This window comes from Salvelinus alpinus, chromosome 23 (assembly GCF_045679555.1).
Source record: "Salvelinus alpinus chromosome 23, SLU_Salpinus.1, whole genome shotgun sequence".
NCBI lineage: Eukaryota > Metazoa > Chordata > Actinopteri > Salmoniformes > Salmonidae > Salvelinus > Salvelinus alpinus.
In genome coordinates, this window is record NC_092108.1 from 14,518,158 (window position 1) to 14,544,721 (window position 26,564).

Here is a 26,564-nt window from a genome sequence, read left to right on the forward strand (position 1 = left end):
TTTGTCGAGGCACGGACTCTACAAGGTGTCGAAAGCGTTCCACAGGGATGATGGCCCATGTTGATTCCAATGCTTTCCACAGTTGTGTCAAGTTGGCAGGATGTCTTTTTGAGTGGTGGACCGTTCTTGATTCACACAGGAAACTATTGAGTGTGAAAAACCCAACAGCGTTGCAGTTCTTGACACAAACCGGTGGACCTGGCACCTACTACCATACTACTACCATACTACTACCATACCCTGTTTAAAGGCACTTAAATATTTTGTCTTGTCCATTCACCATCTGAAAGGCAGACATACACAATCCACGTCTCAATTGTCTCAAGGCTTAAAAATCATTCTTTAACCTGTCTTCTCCCCTTCATCTACACTGATTGAAGTGGATTTAACAGGTGACATCAGTAAGGGATCATAGCTTTCACCTGGATTCACTTGGTCAGTTTATGTTATGGACATGTTTTATACACCGTGTATATTTCTTGTGAGAACTTCACTGTCCCCCCAAAAAATGATATTAATATCAATCTTCTCTAGTCATAAATCATATTATTAATTACAACGCCCCTCTTGTTTATACTTTGGTATAACTCATTAAACAAAAATCATCAACCAAACAAAACGAAGTCTCATGGGGGTACATTGTCGTTTGATAAAAGTCAAATCCAACTCATGTGGAAGGAGATAGATAGGAACAACTCATCTGATCCAGACTGTTGGAAGGTCCCCTCTTCAAGTAGGGACGCAAGGCAAGGGAGACACCCGGAAGGTGTGCGTTGTCTGTCACACACACACACACACACACACATACACACACACACAGGTAGCCTGGACCTTTACATATGCAGATCATTGTGTATTTTGTGTGAATATTACACAGATGAAATAACTGAACATATTGCACCTGAACACGACGTACAGGACGATAGTGTGTATATTATGATCCACCTAATGTACCTCTTATGAGACTTCATGCCTCCATGTACATACACAAAGTTGAAGACATTCATTTCACACAGTGTGTGGGTGTGTGTGTGTGTGTGTGTGTGTGCACTGTGCTGACCTGGATCACTCAATCACACATTCCCCAATAAGGTATGCCTTGACCCTAGAAAGCGACAATGTTTTTTTTCTTATCCTGGCCTTCACGTCGTTTGTGCTGAGGTTCTCAGAGAGTGACTGTCCTGCTACTATCGATCGTCCTCATTCCCCTCGCCGTTGCCTTCTCCATCCCTCCACCAGTCTCTCCCTACTGGTTACCTGTTATTATACCTCAGCTGGGACAACTTCTTCAGAAGGATCTGTGTCATGTCAAAGGTGGTGAAGCTGATGCCCACAGCGATGGGCCCTTTGACCCAGTTCATACTGAGGCCCTTGTAGAGGCCACGCACCACACCCTCCTCCGCCACGATGTCCCGCATGGTACCCAGGATAGTGCCGTAGGTGTGCCCCGTCACGCCCGCCGTCTGCATGCGCCGCCGCACCACATCCAGCGGGTAGGAGGCCGATTGGCCCAGGAGACCTGCGCATGCCCCGAACACCAACCTCTCGTACGAGTAGGGCTGGGGGCGACCGCTCCGCTCTGGAGAGGGAGGGAGTGGGTGAGAGAGAGAGAGAGAGAGAGAGATGGAGGGAGGGAGTGGGTGAGAGAGAGAGAGAGAGAGAGAGAGAGAGAGAGAGAGAGAGAGGGAGAGAGAGAGAGGGAGAGAGAGAGAGGGAGAGAGAGAGGAGAGAGAGAGATGGAGAGAGAGAGATGGAGAGAGAGAGATGGAGAGAGAGAGATGGAGAGAGAGAGAGTGGAGTAGAGAGAGAGAGAGAGAGAGAGAGAGAGAGAGAGAGAGAGAGAGAGAGAGAGAGAGAGAGAGATGGAGGGAGGGAGTGGGTGAGAGAGAGAGAGAGATGGAGGGAGGGAGGGAGAGTGGGTGAGAGAGAGAGAGGGAGGGAGTGAGGGAGAGAGAGAGAGAGAGAGAGATGGAGGGAGGGAGGGAGTGGAGAGAGAGAGAGAGAGAGGATGGAGGGAGGGAGTGGGTGAGAGAGAGAGAGAGATGGGGAGGGAGGGAGTGGGTGAGAGAGAGAGAGAGATGGAGGGAGGGAGTGGGTGAGAGAGAGAGAGAGAGATGGAGGGAGGGAGGGGGTGGGTGAGAGAGAGAGAGAGAGATGAGGGAGGGAGTGGGTAAGAGAGAGAGAGAGAGAGAGGGAGGGAGTGGGTGAGAGAGAGAGAGAGAGAGATGGAGGGAGGGAGGGAGTGGGTGAGAGAGAGAGAGAGATGGAGGGAGGGAGTGGGTGAGAGAGAGAGAGAGAGATGAGGGAGGGAGTGGGTAAGAGAGAGAGAGAGAGATGGAGGGAGGGAGGGAGTGGGTGAGAGAGAGAGAGAGATGGAGGGAGGGAGTGGGTGAGAGAGAGAGAGAGATGGAGGGAGGGAGGGAGGGGTGAGAGAGAGAGAGAGATGGAGGGAGGGAGGGAGTGGGTGAGAGAGAGAGAGAGAGGGAGGGAGGGAGGGAGTGGGTGAGAGAGAGAGAGAGAGATGGAGGGAGGGAGTGGGTGAGAGAGAGAGAGAGATGGAGGGAGGGAGTGGGTGAGAGAGAGAGAGAGAGGGAGGGAGTGGGTGAGAGAGAGAGAGAGAGAGAGAGGGAGGGAGGGAGTGGGTGAGAGAGAGAGAGATGGAGGGAGGGAGGGAGTGAGAGAGAGAGAGAGAGATGGAGGGAGGGAGGAGGGGAGAGAGAGAGAGAGAGAGGGAGGGAGGGAGTGAGAGAGAGAGAGGAGGGAGGTGAGGGAGTGGGTGAGAGAGAGAGATGAGAGGGAGGGAGGGGGTGGGTGAGAGAGAGAGAGAGAGAGAGGGAGGGAGTGGGTGAGAGAGAGAGAGAGAGAGATGGAGGGAGGGAGGGAGTGGGTGAGAGAGAGAGAGAGAGAGATGGAGGGAGGGAGTGGGTGAGAGAGAGAGAGATGGAGGGAGGGAGTGGGTGAGAGAGAGAGAGAGATGGAGGGAGGGAGGGAGTGGAGTGAGAGAGAGAGAGAGAGAGGATGGAGGGAGGGAGTGGGTGAGAGAGAGAGAGAGATGGAGGGAGGGAGTGGGTGAGAGAGAGAGAGAGAGATGGGGAGGGAGGGAGAGGAGAGAGAGTGAGAGAGAGAGAGAGATGAGAGTGGAGGGAGTGGGTAAGAGAGAGAGAGAGAGAGAGATGAGGGAGGGAGGGAGTGGGTGAGAGAGAGAGAGAGATGGAGGGAGGGAGGGAGTGGGTGAGAGAGAGAGAGAGATGGAGGGAGGGAGTGGGTGAGAGAGAGAGAGAGAGGGAGGGAGGGAGAGAGAGAGATGAGGGAGAGAGATGGAGAGAGAGAGAGAGAGATGGAGGGAGGGAGAGAGATGGAGGGAGAGAGAGAGATGGAGGGAGGGAGTGGGTGAGAGAGAGAGTGAGAGGGAGGGAGGGAGGGAGTGGGTGAGAGAGAGATGAGAGATGGAGGGAGGGAGGGAGTGGGTGAGAGAGAGATGGAGGTAGGGAGGGAGGGAGTGGGTGAGAGAGAGAGATGGAGGTAGGGAGGGAGGGAGTGGGTGAGAGAGAGAGAGATGGAGGGAGTGGGTGAGAGAGAGAGATGGAGGGAGGAAGGGAGTGGGTGAGAGAGAGATAGGGGGAGGGAGGGAGTGAGAGAGAGAGAGATGGAGGGAGGGAGGGAGTGGGTGAGAGAGAGAGAGAGAGGAGGGAGGGAGGGAGTGGGTGAGAGAGAGAGAGAGAGATGGAGGGAGGGAGTGGGTGAGAGAGAGAGAGAGATGGAGAGAGAGGGAGGTGAGAGAGAGAGAGAGATGGAGGGAGGGGGTGAGAGAGAGAGAGAGAGATGGAGGGAGGGAGGGAGGGAGTGAGAGAGAGAGAGAGAGAGAGATGGAGGGAGTGGGTGAGAGAGATGGAGAGAGAGATGGAGGGAGGGAGGGAGGGGGTGAGAGAGAGAGAGATGGGAGGGAGGGAGTGGGTGAGAGAGAGATGGAGGGAGGGAGTGAGAGAGAGAGAGATGGAGGGAGGGGAGGGAGGGAGGGAGAGAGAGAGAGATGGAGGGAGGGAGGGAGGGAGTGGGTGAGAGAGAGAGAGAGAGAGAGAGGGAGGGAGGGAGGGAGTGGGTGAGAGAGAGAGAGAGAGAGAGAGAGAGAGAGAGAGAGAGAGAGAGAGAGAGAGAGAGAGAGAGAGAGGGAGGGAGTGGGTGAGAGAGAGAGAGAGATGGAGGGAGGGAGGGGGTGAGAGAGAGAGAGAGAGATGGAGGGAGGGAGGGAGTGGGTGAGAGAGAGAGAGAGATGGAGGGAGGGAGTGGGTGAGAGAGAGAGAGAGAGATGGAGGGAGGGAGGGAGGGAGTGGGTGAGAGAGAGAGATGGAGGGAGGGAGGGAGTGGGTGAGAGAGAGAGATGGAGGGAGGGAGGGAGGGAGAGAGAGATGGAGGGAGGGAGGGAGGGAGTGGGTGAGAGAGAGAGATGGAGGGAGGGAGAGAGAGAGATGGAGGGAGGGAGAGAGAGAGAGGGAGGGAGGGAGAGAGAGAGAGAGATGGAGGGAGGGAGAGAGAGAGATGGAGGGAGGGAGAGAGAGAGATGGAGGGAGGGAGAGAGAGAGATGGAGGGAGGGAGGGAGTGGGTGAGAAAGAGAGATGGAGGGAGGGAGGGAGTGGGTGAGAGAGAGAGATGGAGGGAGGGAGGGAGTGGGTGAGAGAGAGAGATGGAGGGAGGGAGGGAGTGGGTGAGAGAGAGATGGAGGGAGGGAGGGAGTGGGTGAGAGAGAGATGGAGGGAGGGAGTGGGTGAGAGAGAGATGGAGGGAGGGAGGGAGTGGGTGAGAGAGAGATGGAGGGAGGGAGGGAGTGGGTGAGAGAGATATGGAGGGAGGGAGGGAGTGGGTGAGAGAGAGATGGAGGGAGGGAGTGGGTGAGAGATGGAGGGAGGGAGTGGGTGGGTGAGAGAGATGGAGGGAGAGGGTGAGAGAGACAGAAAGAGAGACAGGGATGGGTGGGACAGGGTTCATGTCAGTGAGAAACCTTATATTTACATATAGCCATGCACTGTATTGCTGATAGACTAGACAGACAGACTAGACAGATTAGACACAGACTAGACACAGACTAGACAGATTAGAGACAGACTAGACAGACTAGACGGAGAGACAGACTAGACGGAGAGACAGACTAGACGGAGAGACAGACTAGACAGAGAGACAGACTAGACAGAGAGACAGACTAGACGGAGAGACAGACTAGACGGAGAGACAGACAGACTAGACGGAGAGACAGACAGACTAGACGGAGAGACAGACAGACTAGACGGAGAGACAGACAGACTAGACGGAGAGACAGACAGACTAGACGGAGAGACAGACAGACTAGACAGAGAGACAGACAGACTAGACAGAGAGACAGACAGACTAGACAGAGAGACAGACAGACTAGACAGAGAGACAGACAGACTAGACAGAGAGACAGACAGACTAGACAGAGAGACTAGACAGAGAGACAGAGAGACTAGACAGAGAGACAGAGAGACTAGACAGAGAGACAGACTAGACAGAGAGACAGACTAGACAGAGAGACAGACTAGACAGAGAGACAGACTAGACAGACTAGACAGACTAGACAGACTAGACAGACAATAGACAGACAATAGACAGACAGACAATAGACAGACAGACAATAGACAGACAGACAATAGACAGACAGACAGACAATAGACAGACAGACAATAGACAATAGACAGACAGACAATAGACAGACAGACAATAGACAGACAGACAATAGACAGACAGACTAGACAGACAAGACAGCTGAGACACTGCAGTACCTGCATGCATTTTCTTGAGAGTCTCGTAGGTGAAGAAGCTGAGTCCAGCGTAGGGCACCACACCCAGTATGGTGGGGGTGAAACCACGATACAGCGTCTTCAAACCCTCCTCACGAGAGATACGCACAAACACATGGATTATGTTACTGTACCTGAGGGGAGAAGAGAGATGGGATGTAAAGTGCGAGTTATTCGCAGCACCACAAACAGTCTGTGTGTGTGTACTGTGCATTCGGAAAGTATTCAGTCCCCTTGACTTCTTCCACATTTTGTTACGTTTCAGCCTTATTCTAAAATGGATTAAATCATTTTTTTCCCCTCATCAATATAAACACCATAATAACAAAGCAAAAACAGGTTTAGAATCTTTTGTAAATGTATTAAAATTAAAAAACTGAAATATCACATTTACATAAATATTCAGACCCTTTACTCAGTACTTTGTTGAAGCAACTTTGCCAGCGATTACAGTCTCGTGTCTTCTTGGGTATGACACTACAAGCTTGGCACACCTGTATTTGGGGAGTTCCTCACATTTGTCTCTGCAGATCCTCACAAGCTCTGTCATGTTGGATGGGGAGCGTTGCTGCACAGCTATTTTCAGGTCTCTCCAGAGATGTTCGATCAGGTTCAAGTCCAGGCTCTGGCTTGACCACTCAAGGACATTCAGAGAGTTGTCCTGAAGTCACTCCTGCGTTGTCCTGGCTGTGTGCTTAGGGTTGTTGTCCTGTTCGAAGGTGAACCTTCGCCCCCCAGTCTGAACCTGAGCGCTCTGGAGCAGGTTTTCATCAAGGATCTCTCTGTACTTTGCTCCGTTCATCTTTCCCTCGATCCTGACGAATCTCCCAGTCATCAAACAGGCAAAGCATCAATACAGGACTAAGATCGAATCATACTACACCGGCTCCAAAACTCGTCGGATGTGGCAGGGCTTGCAAACTGTTACAGATTACAAAGGGAAGCACAGCCGTGAGCTGCCCAGTGACACAAACCTGCCAGACGAGCTAAATAACTTATATGCTCGTTTCGAGGCAAGTAACACTGAAACATGCATGAGTGCATCAGCTGTTCCAGATGATTGTGTGATCACGCTCTCTGCAGCTGATGCGAGTAAGACCTTAAAAACAGGTCAACATTCACAAGGTCGCAGTGTCAGATGGATTACCAGGACATGTACTCCGAGCATGTGCTGACCAACTGGCAAGTGTCTTCACTGACATTTTCAAACTCTCCCTGTCGGGGTCTGTGGGGTGGTAAGGGTAGGTAACAACACATCCGCCACGATGACCCTTAACACGGGGGCCCCTCAGGGGTAATTGCTCAGCCCCCTCTGGTACTCCCTATTCACTCATGACTGCACGGCCAGGCACAACTCCAACACCATCATTTGCTGATGACAACAATGGTAGGCCTGATCACCGACAACGATGAGACAGCCTATAGGGAGGTCAGAGAACTGACCGTGTGGTGCAAGGACAAAAACCACTCCCTCAACATGATCAAAACAATGGAGATGATTGTGGACTAGAGGAAGAGGACCGAGCACGCCCCCATTCTCATCGACGGGGCTGCAGTGGAGCAGGTTGAGAGCTTCAAGTTCCTTGGTGACCACATCAAACAAGCTAACATGGTCCAAGCACACCAAGACAGTCATGAAGAGGGCACAACAATGCCTATTCCCCCTGGCATGGGTCTTCAGATGCTCAAATAGTATTACAGCTGCACCATCAAGAGCATCCTGAAAGGTTGCATCCCTGCCTGGTATGGCAACTGCTCGGCCTCCGACCGTAAGGCACTACAGAGGGTAGTGTGTACGGCCCAGTACATTACACACCCCCCCACCCTCTTCTACGCTGCTGCTACTCTGTTATTATCTATGCATAGTCACTTTAATAACTCTACCTACATGTACATATTACCTCACTTACCTCGACACCGGTGCCCCCGCACATTGACTCTGTACCAGTACCCCCTGAATATAGCCTCCACATTGACTCTGTACCGGTACCCCCTGAATATAGCCTCCACATTGACTCTGTACCGGTACCCCCTGAATATAGCCTCCACATTGACTCTGTACCAGTACCCCCTGAATATAGCCTCCACATTGACTCTGTACCAGTACCCCCTGAATATAGCCTCCACATTGACTCTGTACCAGTACCCCCTGAATATAGCCTCCACATTGACTCTGTACCGGTACCCCCTGAATATAGCCTCCACATTGACTCTGTACCAGTACCCCCTGAATATAGCCTCCACATTGACTCTGTACCAGTACCCCCTGAATATAGCCTCCACATTGACTCTGTACCAGTACCCCCTGAATATAGCCTCCACATTGACTCTGTACCAGTACCCCCTGAATATAGCCTCCACATTGACTCTGTACCAGTACCCCCTGAATATAGCCTCCACATTGACTCTGTACCAGTACCCCCTGAATATAGCCTCCACATTGACTCTGTACCGGTACCCCCTGAATATAGCCTCCACATTGACTCTGTACCAGTACCCCCTGAATATAGCCTCCACATTGACTCTGTACCAGTACCCCCTGAATATAGCCTCCACATTGACTCTGTACCAGTACCCCCTGAATATAGCCTCCACATTGACTCTGTACCAGTACCCCCTGAATATAGCCTCCACATTGACTCTGTACCGGTAACCCCTGAATATAGCCTCCACATTGACTCTGTACCAGTACCCCCTGAATATAGCCTCCACATTGACTCTGTACCGGTAACCCCCTGCATATAGCCTCCACATTGACTCTGTACCAGTACCCCCTGAATATAGCCTCCACATTGACTCTGTACCGGTAACCCCCTGCATATAGCTCAGACATTGTTATTTACTGCTGCTCTTCAATTATTTGTTATTCTTCTCTCACATTTTTTGTTTTTTTGGGGGGGGGAGGGTTATTTTCTTAAAACTGCATTGTTGGTCAAGGGCTTATAAGTAAGCATTTCACTGTAAGGTCTATACCTGTTGTATTCGGCGCATGTGACAAATACATTTGATTTGAGTCCCTGCCGCTGGAAAACATCCCCACAGCATGATGCTGCAACCACCATGCTTCCACGTAGGGATGGTGCCAGATTTCCTCCAGACGTGACACTTGGCATTCAGGCCAAAGTGTGGTGCCTTGTGGCAAACTCCAAGCAGGCTGTCGTGTGCCTTTTACTGAGGAGTGGCTTCCGTCCGGCCACTCTACCATAAAGGCCTGATAGGTGGAGTGCTGTAGAGATGGTTGTCCTTCTGGAAGTTTCTCCAATATCCACAGAGGAACTCTGGAGCTCCGTCAGAGTGACCATCGGGTTCTTGGTTCTCATAGCAAAGGGTCTAAATACTAATGTAAAAAAAGGTATTTCTGTTGATCATTTTTAATAAATGTGCGAAAATGTCTAAAAACCTTTTTTCGCTTTGTCATTATGTGGTATTGTGTGTAAACTGATGAGGAAAACAAAATATTTTATACATTTTAGAATTAGGCTGTAACGTAACAAAATGTGGAAAAAGGGAAGGGGTCTGAATACTTCCCAAATGTACTGTGTGGGAGTGTGTGTGTTCTCAGAGGCAGGGGTAGTTGTCTTACATCTCCTTGGGCGTGACAGCCATCCTGGCTCGCACCATGTCCAGAGGGTAGGTGAGCATGGCAGCTGTGGTACCGGCCATAGAACCCGCCAGTAACCTTGGCACCGGCGGCAGGGCTCTGGAACACAGTACACAGGATACATAAGGGCCTGATTTGACAATCTTTGAATACCTAGGCTCTGATCCAGGCTTGAGGAACATGGAAAAAACAGCAGACACTAGGCAGAGTTGCAAAGAAAAAGTAATATCTCAGACTGGCCAATAAAAAGGACAAGATTAAGATGAGAAAAAGAACACAGACACTGGACAGAGGAACACTGCCTAGAAGGCCAGCATACCAGAGTCACCTCTTTCTTCACTGTTGATGTTGAGACTGGTGTTTTGCGCATACTATTTAATGAAGCTGCCAGTTGAGGACTTGTGAGGCGTCTGTTTCTCAAACTAGACACACTAATGTACTTGTCCTCTTGCTCAGTTGTGCGCCGGGGCTCCCACTCCTCTTTTTATTCTGGTTAGAGCTAGTTTGCGCTGTTCTGTGAAGGGAGTAGTACACAGCGTTGTACGAGATCTTCAGTTTCCATTACTTCTTGAATAATATAAAAGCCTAATGAGCTTAGTCCAATTGTCATACCCAATCAGAATCCAAAATATTAGTATTTATTTTATTTAACCAGGAAGGGCTCATTAAGATTTGAAATCTTATTTTCAAGAGCGTCCTGGTCAAGATAGGCAGCACCAAGTCATTACCAATTACAGACAGACAACATGACAAACTACAAGTAATCTAGTAAAAACCATAGAAATCACAGGAGTGTAACGAAATCATAAAAAAGCAAATTAAAAAGATTGACAGGTCAAGGAATAGCCTCAAAATCCTTCAATGATTTAAAAACACCAAATCGGGACAAGTTCTTCCAGTTTAAAAATTATTTTGTAAGGCGTTCCAAGCTGATGGCGCAGAGTACATAAAAGCCCTTTTATCAAATTCAGTTCAGCCATTTGGAACAGTTAGCAGGTCACCTCCCTGACCAAGGCCCTTCTCCCCCAATTGCTCAGTTTGGCCTGCCGGCCTGCTCTAGGAAGGGTCTTGGTGGATCCAAATTTCTTCCATTTAAGAATGATGGAGGCCACTGTATTCTTGGGGACCTTCAATGGTGCAGAATTGTTTTGGTACCCTTCCCCAGATCTGTTCCTCAACACAATCCTGTCTCGGAGCTCTACGGACAATTCCTTCGACCTCATGGCTTGGTTTTTACTCTGACATGAACTGTCAACTGTGGGACCTAATATAGACAGGTGTGTGCCTTTCCAAATCCTGTCCAATTAATTGAACTTACCACAGGTGGACTCCAATCAAGTTGAAACATCTCAAGGATGATCAATAGAAACAAGATGCACCTGAGCTTAATTTCAAGTCTCAAAGCAAAGGGTCTAAATAGTTGGGAGAAGTTGTTCTCGGAGGATGTGTTGGTACCATTCTCTATTCATGGCTGTGTTCTTAGGCAAAATTGTGAGTGAGCCCACTCCCTTGGCTGAGAAGCAACCCCACACATGAATGGTCTCAGGATGCTTTACTGTTGGCATGACACAGGACTGATGGTAGCGCTCACCTTGTCTTCTCCGGACAAGCTTTTTTCCAGATGCCCCAAACAATCGGAAAGGGGATTCATCAGAGAAAATGACTTTACCCCAGTCCTCAGCAGTCCAATCCCTGTATCTTTTGCAGAATATCAGTCTGTCCCTGATGTTTTTCCTGGAGAGAAGTGGCTTCTTTGCTGCCCTTCTTGACACCAGGCCATCCTCCAAAAGTCTTCGCCTCACTGTGCGTGCAGATGCACTGTGCGTGCAAGCACTGTACTGGTGGTGCCCCGATCCCGCAGCTGAATCAACTTTAGGAGACGGTCCTGGCACTTGCTGGACTTTCTTGGGCACCCTGAAGCCTACTTCACAACAATTGAACCGCTCTCCTTGAAGTTCTTGACGATCCGATAAATGGTTGATTTAGGTGCAATCTTACTGGCAGCAATATCCTTGCCTGTGAAGCACATTTTTGTGCAAAGCAATGATGACATCACGTGTTTCCTTGCAGGTAACCATGGCTGACAGAGGAAGAGCAATGATTCCAAGCACCACCCTCCTTTTGAAGCTTCCAGTCTGTTTTTCGAACTCAATCAGCATGACAGAGTGATCTCCAGCCTTGTCCTCGTCAACACTCACACCTGTGTTAACGAGAGAATCACTGACATGTCAGCTGGTCCTTTTGTGGCAGGGCTGAAATGCAGTGGAAATGTTTTTGGGGGATTCAGTTCATTTGCATGGCAAAGAGGCACTTTGCAACTAATTGCAATTCATCTGACCACTCTTCATAACATTCTGGAGTATATGCAAATTGCCATCATACAAACTGAGGCAGCAGACTTTGTGAAAATTCATATTTGTGTCATTCTCAAAACTTTTGGCCACGACTGTACATTGCTTTGGCCTAGCTAGTTAACGTTATCAACCAGAGGGACATTACAATTCCTAACTAGTTGTCTAACACTAGCTGTAAACAGCAGCATTGACTTCCTATTTTAAAAGGCCTCGATGAGTAGAATGACTAGCTAGCTAGCTAATTAACGTTAGTTTTTGAAACCATCCAGTCCTATGATTAATTGTCTATCATATACAAAGTATAATGTGTTTCTGGCAGTGTAGTTATGATATCCACCAACACATTTGAAAAGACAGTACAACCCCAATCGAAGTAATTACAGATTGACCCTTTTCTCAACATTGTAATATCACTATGTTCTACTGGAAACCTGCCTTTATCTATGCATATGGGTGTGTAATGTGATTATCTCCCCCCCCGTGCCACACCCCCAGGTGTGAGCCCGCTTTGAGAAGGTTCTGGAAGACCCTGAGTCTTTGACGAATCACAGGAGGATAGGATCAGCAATAATCTGCAATGGACGTCACCAAAAATGAGAGATCGGCTACACCTACAGTCAGACCATTACTAGGAGGGTGTGTGTGGATGTGAGCGGTCTTTCTTTATCTCATCGTTCACTGGTCATTTCTGTCATGCCCTGATCTCTAATTCCCCCTCTCTCTCCCTCCCCATCTTTCTCCCTCTCACAGTGTGAAGGTGGTGTATAATGAGCTCCACAACACTCATGGCCATCTGCGCTGGTGGAAGAACACCCACAGACTGGGCATGCCCACTGACTAGCTTCAGTTCCAGGTGTGTGTGCGTGCGTGCGTTGCACCTGGAACTGAGACCAGTCAGTCGGCATGCTCGGTCTGTGATTGTTCTTTGTCGATGTTACATGAAAACACTCAAGCACGCGGTACACTTTTGAAAATGGTATTATCCCGACAATTGAATTTAGAAACACTTGTGTGCAGCCTACAGCCACGTGTGCAGCCTACAGCCACGTGTGCAGCCTACAGCCACGTGTGCAGCCTACAGCCACGTGTGCATTGTTGAGCTAAACGGTCTGGATTTGCCCCGGAGTCTGTTTTGAACCGTAGACATTGTTTTTAAATCGTCCCATAGATGACGGGGCGACCTTAATTTCGAGCCTTGGAGAGAATTATTTTATGAAGACATAAAAACAATTTTGTTGTAATTGTAATGTTGCAATATTAAATAGGGTACCAAGAGTGGCCAACCATCCTCCAGGAGAGCCTTAAAAAGGAAATTGTTGTATTTTGAAGCTTGAATATGCAAAGAAGCCAATAGGCAGAATGTAGCCTATATCTCTGTCTGATTCTCTATGGTAGAAGGATAGTAATGCATTTTGTAAAGTGGCATCCTTGCATCATACAATGACGTGAAAATGGTGTTACATAGTGACAAGTGGTAAAAAAAAGTAATATCAAGCCTTGCCTGTTAAGTTGAATAGTTTAATTTGCTGTGTAGTGCTAGGGCAAAAATGTGCACCCCTTTGGGTCCCCAGGACCAGGATTAACAAATGCGGTTCTATCTAGACTAATCACAATCCTCATCATTTTTAATAAAGTGAACAAACTTTGTTTCATATTCTTGTTTGTGCTAAGGAGGTCCAGTAGGTTCATATGAATAGTACTGCTGAATGTATTACAATCATGTTGGTAGGGTTGACTTGAGTTAAATATTGTTATGTTTTGGTATTGTAATGCATTCTGCAACTGGTCTCATCACCTGCTGCTTGCATTTCAATAGCTAAGTTGTTAATGTTTATGAATTACACAATTGCCAGAAAGAGAGGATAAATTAGGCTAAGATGCTTGCTTAAACATCAGTCAACAGCCAAATTAGTGCAGAACAACATTGCCTGGACACTTATATGTACGATTTTGTGATGAGATTCCAAATAATATTGGAGATATGAGCGAAGAGTAATACTACAAATTACGGAACTAAATTTGGCACACCCGTTGAGAACACAATTCTCTAAAATAGTCAGCAGATGGTGCCACAATGCGCTCGCTACTTTTCTTGCCAGAAGAATGGATAAAACATTTAGCATTCTCCGTAGGGATTCTCTAAGAATATCTTATTCCCCATTAGGCAGGAACCTAGCCTCTGGACAAGATTAGTTTATATATGGATGGTTACTCACTTGCCCTGGAAGCCGAAGTATCCTCCCAGTAGTCTCTTGTACTGCTCGTGTGCACAGAACTGGATGGCAGCGTAGGGGATGACCCGTACCATGGTGGCAGAGTTGCCCCTCCACAGGCTGAGGAAGCCATCCTTCAGGTAGGTCCGATAGATCAACCTATACGCCTCCTGGGGGTGGACCAACAGCATGGGGTCTCATCATCATCATCATAAAGTATGAAAAGAAAAAATAATTAAAAATTCCTTTTATTAAGCAAACCAGATGGCACCATTCTGTTGTTGTTTTTTATTTACGGAAAGCCACGGCCACACAACATTCAGACATCATTACCAAACAAAGCATGTGTGTTTAGTTGAGTCTGCCAGATCAGAGGCAGTAAGGATGACCAGGAATGTTCGGTTGATAAAAGCGTGAATTTGACTATTTTCCTGTCCTGTTAAGCATTCAAAATGTAACGAGTACTTTTGGGTGTCAGGGAAAATGTATGGAGTAAAAAGTACAATATTTTATTTAGGAATGTAGTGAAGTAAAAGTAGTCAAAGTAAAGTACAGATACACCAAAAAACTACTTAAGTAAAAATACTTTCAAGTACTACTTAAGTACTTTACACCACTGGGTGAATCATGAATCATCATCAAATGAATTTTACACAGTACATGGGTCAAACAACTCACCTTGGCAGAGAATCTTGCTGAGGACACTACAATGAAGGAAATAAATAGACAAAAATGTATGACATTGAAAATAAAAATAATTGATTCCTCACTATTCCAAAAGCATGTGAGAAGTGTTGCTGCCTACCTTGGAAGATTATCTTGGTTCTATCCAGCGGGGCCACAGCGGTTTTAGCCAAGGCTCCAGCTAAGGCCCCTGAGAGGAGGGAGTTAACCACGGACCGTGTCTGGGGCTTTAGACCCTGCACAGACAGATGGATGGACGGAGAGCAGGAGGGGACAAACATGACCAAAAGGGGTCAATCAATTGATAACTACTAACAGAAACAAAGACATTATGCATAAATAGTTCATGTAGGCCTATGAATAAGCAGTAAGAGTTTCCATACAAAACAATGTATCTGACTGAGTCGGTGGAAAAAGAAGATTTAAGGAAGATTAAGATTTATTTAGATTTAATGAGATCAACAACATTTCCCTGCCTGGGAGTGCCTTGATAGATTCATTCTAAACTAAAACTAATCCAATACAGGCATCTTGTTAATATTATAAAAACACATGTCATAACTCAGCAAGTCCAAACACCTTCAGGCTGTTTGATGGGGTTATTCCAAGCCTGCCAGCCACTCCTCCCTGTCATAATGTAGTTATCCAACTTAATGTCCCTACATGCAGGACAGCAGACCGGGCCTGGTTCCACAGCCTGTCCCGAGCTAACCCAAGCCTGTCCCGAGCTAACCCAAGCCTGTCCCGAGCTAACCCAAGCCTGTCCCGAGCTAACCCAAGCCTGTCCCGAGTTAAGCCAGCAAGAGCAGAGTGAGTGAGTGAGCAGCGAGAGCACAGAGCGAGAGACTGAGTGTGAGAGAGAGAGACTGAGTGTGAGAGAGAGCAGAGAGTGAGAGAGAGCAGAGAGAAGTGAGTGAAGAGCAGAGAGTGAAGAGAGAGTGAAGAGAGAGTGAAGAGAGAGTGAAGAGAGCAGAGAGCAGAGAGAGCAAAGAGAGAGAGAGAGCAGAGAGAGTGAAGAGAGAGAGAGCAGAGAGAGTGAAGAGAGAGAGAGCAGAGAGAGTGAAGAGAGAGAGAGCAGAGAGAGTGAAGAGAGAGAGAGCAGAGAGAGTGAAGAGAGAGAGAGCAGAGAGAGTGAAGAGAGAGAGAGCAGAGAGAGTGAAGAGAGAGTGAAGAGAGAGAGAGCAGAGAGAGTGAAGAGAGAGAGAGCAGAGAGAAGAGAGAGCAGAGAGAGAGCAGAGAGTGAAGAGAGAGAAGAGTGAAGAGAGTGTGCGAAGAGAGTGAGCAGAGAGTGAGGAGAGAGAGCAGAGAGTGAAGAGAGAGCAGAGAGTGAAGAGAGAGATAGAAGAGAGAGAAGAGAGAGATAGAAGAGAGAGAAGAGAGTGAGCAGAGAGTGAGCAGAGAGTGGAGAGAGACGAGAGTGAGCAGAGAGTGAAGAGAGAGCAGAGAGTGAAGAGAGAGCAGAGAGTGAAGAGAGTGAGAGAGCAGAGAGTGAGGAGAGAGTGAAGAGAGAGCAGAGAGTGAGAGAGAGCAGAGAGTGAGAGAGAGCAGAGAGTGAGAGAGCAGAGAGCAGAGAGCAGAGAGCGAGAGAGAGCAGAGAGCAGAGAGCAGAGAGTGAGCAGAGAGCAGAGAGTGAAGAGAGAGAGAAGAGAGAGAGAGAGAGAGAGAGAAGAGAGTGAGTAGAGAGAGCAGAGAGAGTGAAAAGAGAGCAGCGAGAGTGAAGAGAGAGCAGAGAGAGCAGAGTGAGAAGAGAGTGAAGAGAGAGTGAAGAGAGAGAGAGAAGAGCGTGAAGAGAGAGAGCAGAGAGAGAGAAGAGCGTGAAGAGAGAGAGCAGAGAGTGAAGAGAGCAGAGAGTGAAGAGAGCAGAGAGTGAAGAGAGCAGAGAGTGAAGAGAGCAGAGAGTGAAGAGAGCAGAGGGTGAGAGAGCAGAGAGAGAGAGAGCAGAGAGAGAGAGAGCAGAGTGAGAGCAGAGAGTGAGAGCAGAGAGTGAGAGCAGAGAGTGAGAGCAGAGAGTGAGAGCAGAGAGTGAGAAGAGAGTGAGAGAGAGAGCAGAGAGTGAAAGAGAGAGAGGAGAGAGCAGAGTGAAGGAGAGCAGAGAGTGAAAGAGCCGAGAGAGAGCAGAGAGTGAAGAGAGTGAGAGAGGGCCGAGCGAGAGCGAGGCATAGAAAGAAGGAAAAATAGAGAAAAAAAAGAGGGAAGGACTGGGGGAGGCTGTGTGTCCAGTTGAATGGACTGGCTCAGCTCATCCCACTCCTCCTCTCCTCTGTTCTCATTCACTCCATTCCTGAGACGTCTCGCACAGTGACCAATGTAAGAATAAACAAACACACTCAAGTGGAAAAAGTAAAAGAGACTGGGAGATAGGCTAGTGTGTGTCAACTGTGTGTGTGTGTGTGACAAGAAAAGATAGCCAGCCCTGACGATGAGTCATAAAATAAAATAAGTACTGACAAGAAGTCAATAGTAGAAAAACAAGATAGAAGAATGTGGCCCTGTTTGAACATAGAAGTCTCTTGTTACTGGCATTAAACCACTCCTAGAATGTTGTGAACTGACTGTAAACAACAGACAGCTGTACCTTGATATTCTATATGATAAACACGTTGCACGCCACTAGGGGGTAGAAGAAGCAGAATAGAGCCAATACAGAATATAGGCTATCTTTGCCATGCATATCCTCATATCATGGCTTTGAGTTATTTTGTTTAGGCCTACTGTTCATCTTGCATTAAGAAATTGTTTTTAGTCCAGAATAATTTATTATCTTGTCCAGGTTAAGGCATGACCTTCCTCCACACAAAGGAAAGCCATTGGAAGCTATAGTTATGGTGGGGAAAAGGCCTTATTCCAAACCGGCTCCTAGCCCCTAGGCAAAACAATATGTAGACCTGCAAAGGTTAGACTTGGAATTAAGAGTTGGGTTAATAATGGAGTCAAAGTTTGAGTTTTTCCTAATCACATGACCAGACGGGGGAAAACTCCAGGCCCCAGCCAATGAACAGATGAAACTCCAGGCCCCAGCCAATGAACAGATGAAACTCCAGGCCCCAGCCAATGAACAGATGAAACTCCAGGCCCCAGCCAATGAACAGATGAAACTCCAGGCCCCAGCCAATGAACAGATGAAACTCCAGGCCCCAGCCAATGAACAGATAAAACTCCAGGCCCCAGCCAATGAACAGATGAAACTCCAGGCCCCAGCCAATGAACAGATGAAACTCCAGGCCCCAGCCAATGAACAGATGAAACTCCAGCTTACCTCTGCCTGGCTGTCGGAGGGCAGTGGCAGCACCTCTCCTTGTGTGAGTGGCGTTGCCTGGTGTTGCTGGACTCCATTCCCCATCCCCGTGGACTACGACGCTCACCAGCCGCTGCCCACACTCATACACACCGGCCACCGGGAGGCGGCAACGCCAACTACCTGAAACTAGGAACGGCAAGGCCCAAGGGACTAACAGAGAGGGGAAAACACATGAATGATCATGTCAATGCAGATTCTTGTCTCAAGCAACCTCTCTACTGATTTCCACTGTTTGTCAGCTGAAATGCAACACTGACAAGCCACTAGAATTAGGTCACACAACAACAATTACTAATGCCCCACTGAACAGATCTTTACCACAGTACGCCAAATCCCTGTAGATCAATTGACATGACAAAGAATGGGTTAACAGAGCAGAAACTCTATGGACGACAGCTCAATTAGTGAATTATTAACTAATCAGGGCACATTAATAAAGACCCTGTGAGAGGCTTTGCCTTCAGGAGTAATGCCCCTGTCAAAGTGAGCTCTCTGTTCCACCCTTACACAACCATTGTTCTAGGCTAGCCCTGTATTTACACAACCGTGGGTGGTCTAGGCTAGCCCTGTATTTACACAACCGTGGGTGGTCTAGGCTAGCCCTGTATTTACACAACCGTTGGAGGTCTAGGCTAGCCCTGTATTTACACAAGCGTTGGAGGTCTAGGCTAGCCCTGTATTTACACAAGCGTTGGAGGTCTAGGCTAGCCCTGTATTTACACAAGCGTTGGAGGTCTAGGCTAGCCCTGTATTTACACAACCGTGGGAGGTCTAGGCTAGCCCTGTATTTACACAACCGTTGGAGGTCTAGGCTAGCCCTGTATTTACACTACCGTGGGAGGTCTAGGCTAGCCCTGTATTTACACTACCGTGGGAGGTCTAGGCTAGCCCTGTATTTAGCCATCAACAGAAAAGTTGCTGTATGGTGTTTTCTATACATTCACGGCTGCTTTGACAAAGATCTCACTTGGAGTTTATGACAACTAAATAAAAGGACATTTAAAAGTTTCCACCACAATGTATCCAGACTGAGCGTTAACATTGAAAGAATGAAGAGAGAGACATTTGAGAGCAACAGGCTACTTGAGTTACCCCTCTGTCCGTCTGCCCTACATCTCAGGGCTATAATAAGTTACTGGGCAACATTTCATCAACAGAAGCACCTCTGGACTGGCACAGCACAAAGCTGCTGCTGCTTTCTGGGTGAAAGGTGTCTGTCCAAGGCAGAGGTGACACTGAAGAACACCACCATACACTAGGGCCATCACGATACCAGAATCACCATACTATGATACCAGATTTGCAAAATAAACAAAGGTGACAACATGAGGCTGTTTTTTCCAACATTTGGACTGTTTTCCTCAAGAAATTAAGTCTGATTCATGTTTTGTTACCTTGTCACGATACTTCTGAGTATCTCGATACTGGTGACAACTCTACCAAATACAGCTCAGTGAGCTCACACCTACTCTTATATTGTGCAGGCGCGCGCACACACACACACACACACACACAAGCTCATCACAGCACTTTTATTTTCTCAGGGTCACGTCGCAAACAAAGGGAACAAAGTGCACCACATAAAAAAAGAAGTCACTAAACTAAAATATGGAATTGCCAGTCAAACACACAGCATAAACGGTGTATGCCCACAGAGGGACTCCACCTCATCCTACTCTGAGAGAAGAAACAAAGCAAGCTAAATAATCTCTGTCGAGGATATCTAGGCTAATCTACAGGTCTTTCAATTAATCATCACACTGCAAAAATCACCCATTCTTGAAACCCAGACTGAACCGCCTTCTAGGAACAGCGAGGAGAATGAGGGATGAAAAGAGCAGTATAGAGGGATGAGCCTAGAAAGAGAGCAAACAAACAGGGGCTGTTGGAAGACGGTGTAGTCATTGGCAACTAATATTGGCATCCCTACAGCATGGCCAAATACCAAACTGCAGAAAAAGCACTGAAACAGCCCCCACCCCTCTCTCCTCACCCTCCCTCTCAAATAGAGGTCGACCGATTATGATTTTTCAATGCCGATACCGATTATTGGAGGACCAAAAAAAGATTTTATATTACTTATATTATTTATTTGTAATAATGACAATTACAACAATACTGAATGAACACTTAATTTAACTAAATATAATACATCAATAAAATCAATTTAGCCGCAAATAAATAATGAAACATGTTCAATTTGGTTTAAATAATGCAAAAACAAAGTGTTGGAGAAGAAAGTAAAAGTGCAATATGTGCCATGTAAGAAAGCTAACGTTCCTTGCTCAGAACATGAGAACATATGAAAGCCGGTGGTTCCTTTTAACATGAGTCTTCAATATTCCCAGGTAAGAAGTTTTAGGTTGTAGTTATTATAGGAATTATAAGACTATTTCTCTCTATACCATTTGTATTTCATATACCTTTGACTATTGGATGTTATTATAGACACTTTAGTATTGCCAGTGTAACAGTATAGCTTCCGTGCCTCTCCTCGCTCCTACCTGGGCTCGAACGAGGGGAACAACTACTCCAAGTCTCAGAGCGAGTGACGTTTGAAACGCTATTAGCGCGCACCCCGCTAACTAGCTAGCCATTTTACATCAGTTACACCAGCCTAATCTCAGGAGTTGATAGGCTTGAAGTCATAAACAGCAGAGCTGCTGGCAAAACGCACGAAAGTGCTGTTTGAATGAATGCTTACGAGCCTGCTGGTGCCTACCATCGCTCAGTCAGACTGCTCAATCAAATTATAGACTTAATTATAACATAATAACACACAGAAATACGAGCCTTAGGTCATTAATATGGTCGAATCCGGAAACTATCATCTCGAAAACAAAACATTTATTCTTTCAGTGAAATACGGAACCGTTCCGTATTTTATCTAACGGGTGGCATCCATAAGTCTAAATATTCCTGTTACATTGCACAACCTTCAATGTTATGTCATAATTACTAAAAATTCTGGCAAATTAGTTCGCAATGAGCCAGGCGGCCCAAACTGTTGCATATAACCTGACTGCGTGCAATAAATGCAAGAGAAGTGACATAATTTCACCTGGTTAATATTGCCTGCTAACCTGGATTTCTTTTAGAAAAATATGCAGGTTTAAAAATATATACTTCTGTGTATTGATTTTAAGAAAGGCATTGATGTTTATGGTTAGGTACAGTCGTGCAACGATTGTGCTTTTTTCGCAAATGCGCTTTTGTTAAATCATCCCCCATTTGGCGAAGTTGGCTGTCTTCATTTCTTCCTAACAGTCTTCACACAGTTCACAACGAGCCAGGCGGCCCAAACTGCTGCATATACCCTGACTCTGTTGCAAGAGAAGTGACACAAAGAAATTCATGTTAGCAGGCAATATTAACTAAACATGCAGGTTTAAAAAAATATACTTGTGTATTGATTTTAAGAAAGGCATTGATGTTTATGGTTAGGTACCTTTTTCGCGAATGCGCACCGCATCGATTATATGCAACAGAGGACACGGTAGATAAACTAGTAATATCATCAACCATGTGTAGTTAACTAGTGATTATAATTGATTGATTTTTGATTGTTTTTTATAATATAAGTTTAATGCTAGCTACCAACTTACCTTGGCTTCTTACTGCATTCGCGTAACAGGCAGGCTCCTCGTGGAGTGCAATGAGAAGCAGGTGGTTAGAGCGTTGGACTAGTTAACCGTAAGGTTGTGTAACGGATGTGAAATGGCTAGCTAGTTAGCGGTGGTGCGCGCTAATAGCCTTTCAATCGGTGACGTCACTTGCTCTGAGACCTTGAAGTAGTGGTTCCCCTTGCTCTGCAAGGGCCGCGGCTTTTGTGGAGCGATGGGTAACGATGCTTCGTGGGTGACTGTTGTTGATGTGTGCAGAGGGCCCCTGGTTCGCGCCCGGGTCGGGGCGAGGGGACGGACTAAAGTTAAACTGTTACAGTTGCAAGATTGAATCCCTGAGCTGACAAGGTAAAAATCTGTTGTTTTGCCCCTGAACAAGGCAGTTAACCCACCGTCCCTAGGCCGTCATTGAAAATAAGAATGTGTTCTTAACTGACTTGCCTAGTTAAATAAAGGTGTAAAAAAAAAACAAAAAGAAACGGCCAAATCGGTGTCCAAAAATACCGATTTCCGATTGTTATGAAAACTTGAAATCGGCCCTAATTAATCGGCCATTCCGATTAATCGGTCGACCTCCACTCTCAACCTTCCTGCTACCCCTTATTGCCCCCTCCTGTCTGTCACCACTTTCGTGTTTGATGTGTATGCTCCTGAGTCATGAAATGTGACGTGTCAGCTGCATTCTGCCATGACAACAGAAGACCTGAGGAACATATTCATGGGTTCTCACGTTACATGTCATGAACATACACATCAGTCACAATGGAGTACTGTATTTTTAGTCAATTATTTCTAAGTAATCCTTTAAAAATAGCAATTTAATTGGACTTACATGGGTAGTAGGTGTGTTGGTACAGTAGACTATTCTCCAAACTAGTCTAGGCCTGCTGTACTAGAAAGAGCTGATCCCAGACCTAAAACTCATTTTCTCCTGGCTTTCTCTTGTCCCTCTGCAGCAGACATATGGTGAGCAATACATTTGGAACATCGAATTGCAATCAAATCACAGTATCTAGACAGTACCTAGACAGTATCTAGACAGTATCTAGACAGTACCTAGACAGTATCTAGACAGTACCTAGACAGTACCTAGACAGTACCTAGACAGTACCTAGACAGTATCTAGACAGTATCTAGACAGTACCTAGACAGTACCTAGACAGTACCTAGACAGTACCTAGACAGTACCTAGACAGTACCTAGACAGTACCTAGACAGTATCGCCAAGAGCAAGTTAGTTGAAACATCTATGGCAGCATTTTGTATAAGTTAACATGTAATGCACAGAAATGGAAACATACAGTGCATTCAGAAAGTATTCAGACCCCTTCCCCTTTTCCAAATTTTGTTACTTTACAGCCTTATTCTGAAAATAATTAAATACAAATTACTCATCCACACACACACACACACACACACACACACACACACACACACACACACACACACACACACACACACACACACACACACACACACACACACACACACACACACACACACACACACACACACACACACCATAATGACAAAGCAAAACCAGGTTGTTATACATCTTGGCAAATGTATTTGAAATAAAAAACAGAAGTAACTAATTTACATAAGTATTCAGACCTTTTCAATGAGATTCAAAATTGAGTTCAGGTGCATCCTGTTTCCATTGATCATCCAACTTGGAGTCCACCTGTGGTAAATTCAATTGATTGGACATAATTTGGAAAGGGCACACACCTGTCTATATAAGGTCCCACAGTTGACAGTGCATGTCAGAGCAAAAACCAAGCCATGAGGTCAAAAGAATTGTCTGTAGAGCTTTGAAACAAGATTGTGTTGAGGCAAAGATCTGGGGAAGAGTACCAAAACATTTCTGCAGCATTGAAGGTCCAAGAACACAGTGGCATCCATCATTCTTAAATGGAAGAAGTTTGGAACACCAAGACTCTTCCCTAGAGCTGGCTGCCTGGCCAAACTGAGCAATCTGGGGAGAAGGGCCTTGGTCAGGGAGGTGACCAAGAACCCGATGGTCACTCTGACATAGATCTGGAGTTCCTCTGTGGAGATGGGAGAACCTTCCAGAAGGACAACCACCTCTGCAGCTCTCCACCAATCAGGCCTTTATGGTAGAGTGGCAAGACGGAAGCCACTCCTCAGTAAAAGGCACATGACAGCCCGCTTGGAGTTTGCCAAAAGGCATCTAAAGGACTCGCAGACCATGAGAAACAAGATTCTTTGGTCTGATGAAACCAAGATTAAAATCTTTGGCCTGAATGCCAGGCGTCACGTCTGGAGGAAACCTGGCACCATCCCTACGGTGACGCATGGTGGTGGCAGCATCATGATGTGGGAACGTTTTTAAGAGGCAGGGACTGGGAGACTAGTCCGGATCGAGGGAAAGATGAACGGAGCAAAGTACAGAGAGATCCTTGATGAAAACTGGAGCAAAGGTTCACCTTCCAACAGGACAACGACCCTAAGCACACAGCCAAGACAACGCAGGAGTGGCTTTGGGACAAGTCTCTGAATGTCCTTGAGTGGCCCAGCCAGAGCCCGGACTTGATCCAGATCAAACATCTCTGGAGAGACCTGAAAATAGCTGCGCAGCGACGCTCCCAGTCCAAATTCTAAACCTGTTTTTGCTTTGACATTATTGGGTATTGTGTGTAGATTGATGGGAAAAAACAATTTAATCCATTTTAGAACAAGGCTGTAATGTAACAAAATGTGGAAAAAGTCAGTCTGAATACTTTCCGAATGCACTGATCACATATCTGGGGTTCAATCTGCATCTAGTTTACTGTACTAACACACCTACCAAATGTATGGGAATATAGGCCTATAACAACAGGTTATACACCATATAGTAAATGTAACCTAGATATTCAGAATGTTTACCTAAGCGTTACATATTTAGGCAGCAAAGGATTAGCTAGCTAGGATTTCTATCTTCTTCGAGATCAGATGACATCATATATATATATTGACAAAATAACAGTGACATTGGACAAGTGGCTGCACACAGTGACAAAGGCACCAGAAGTTGACAAAGACGGACAACTTTTCTATTACTGGAGTGTCATCTCTACATGTATGTTAGCAAACTAGACATCTAACTAGTGACTAGCCAGGGTAACTAACCTATATATACGCACTGCAGATAATGCTAGCTAGCTACTGGTTGTTGAAACAGCATCTGGGCATAACAGGAGACCCGTTCCCTTCCATGCCGACACTGGTTCAACTGGTTGTTAATTTTATCAATAAGCAGTTACACAAGCATTGATATCTTACCTTGTCGATATCCTAGCACCCCTGTGGATCCTTCCGGGTTTCCTTATTTTTTAAATAAATGTACAGACGTTTTCTTTAAATATTCAGTTGGCAGCCTGTCTCCACCCTACGCCGTTCTTGAGTTTAGCGATGGCTATCGAACTGATTCTGAACACCAAAATAACTTAGCTAGCAGGGTTAGCAAGCTAGCTAAATAGCGATCTGTCACGTCAATGTTCAAAGTAGTGTGTCCACGTTTTGAATATAAAACTCTTGAAAGTTGAACACTTTCGTATCGCTAACGTCTTCAGATCCTGGAGGCACTGTCTGTGACATTATTTTCTGTTTCATTGCCCCAACTATGACTTTAGTAACTGTCACCTTCCATGCTGTTTTGTATCTGCTGTGACACCGCTAGTAGCAAGCTTTGCAAGGGCGAGTGCGGTGGGATACTGGGAAATGAAGTCATTGGGAGGTGACGGATGCTTCGATAGGTCCGTTTGAGGGGCGTTAACGTAATCAACGAAAAGCTTTTGTTGGGAATCTTGAGTTTTTGTGAGTCTATGAATTTTGCAACTAAAAATGCAAATAGAAAAGGGCTCACATATATAGAGTTGAAAGTTAATGTTCTGTCTGCAATGTGCAACACAAAGTGCCATGTCTCTATTTTCAGAACGTGAGTTCCCCTTATAGATGATAAATTGAATAGCAGGTGTGTTAATCAATGTATCATCTATCATCTATGCACACCATGTAAACTCTCCAGGACCAGGATTATAGAGCACTGTCCAATATAGGGATGAAGTTCATGCATAACATGTTTTATCCATCTTCATCTGATCCTAGTCCCTCAAATCAAAGTTTACTGGTTTCAGTACACAGATGTTCAGTTATTGCAGGTGCATCAAGATGCTTGTGCTGCTAGCTCCAACCGTGCAGTAAAACATAGCAATAAAAATAATGTGCACATAATCCAGAAAATAAAAAACATAATTATATAGGATGAGCCATGACTACAGTAGAATACAGTATATGCATATAAAGTGGGTGAAACAGTTTGTAAACATTAATGTGACCAGTGTTCCTGACTGCTGGGCAACCACTCAGACTGGTTCTAAAGCTTTTATCATTGTAGGGCAGAGAACACTATCCTAAAAAAAAGTCTGAACAACTCATCCCCTTCTTGTCACTAACCAATGGGAGCTCAGTAAACAACATTCTTTAGTTCACTCAAACATAGAAGAGTCCCATACACACACCAAAGCTCAGCCACTCTCACAGTTTAGAAGTACGGTACCCTACCCACATCCAATTTGGCTACTTTCAGCTGCAGGGTGCCAACAGTAACATCATGAAAGAAAATCTGTCACCAGCACACTACCGAATGCTTCAGCAGTCCATCAACAGGTGAATCTTAACTTCCATTTAAGATTAATTTTGACTCAGTCTACTGCCATCAATGCATATTTAATTTTTTACTTAAATGAAAGCTAGGATTCACTCCCAAATGATTCATTGCACTTGAACTGCATGAGCATTCAGCAGTGTACTGGTGTCTACTTTTCTTTCTCCCCTCTCGCTCACACAAATACATGTGGACACAGGTAGAACACCCTCAAGCCAATGGACAGTCTAAATCAGACACACATCAGATTTCATAATGTTTTAGATTAATATTGTGCATCTGCAAAGAGATGACCTAGTTTAGATCAG

At 46.2% G+C, this 26,564-nt stretch overlaps 1 protein-coding gene across 1 annotated transcript; it reads right to left on the reverse strand.

The window, feature by feature from the left end:
- Positions 1-422: 422 nt before the first annotated feature.
- slc25a42 (solute carrier family 25 member 42) lies at positions 423-25,362 on the reverse strand. The gene is made up of 8 exons (XM_071361085.1): positions 24,873-25,362; positions 17,920-18,111; positions 14,785-14,899; positions 14,658-14,683; positions 13,983-14,149; positions 9,395-9,511; positions 5,794-5,945; positions 423-1,579 (listed from the first exon to the last, which is right to left on the reverse strand). The coding sequence occupies exons 2-8, from the start codon at positions 18,001-18,003 to the stop codon at positions 1,254-1,256; spliced, it is 987 nt and encodes a 328-aa protein (XP_071217186.1). The 5' UTR covers positions 18,004-18,111; positions 24,873-25,362; the 3' UTR covers positions 423-1,253.
- Positions 25,363-26,564: the final 1,202 nt, after the last annotated feature.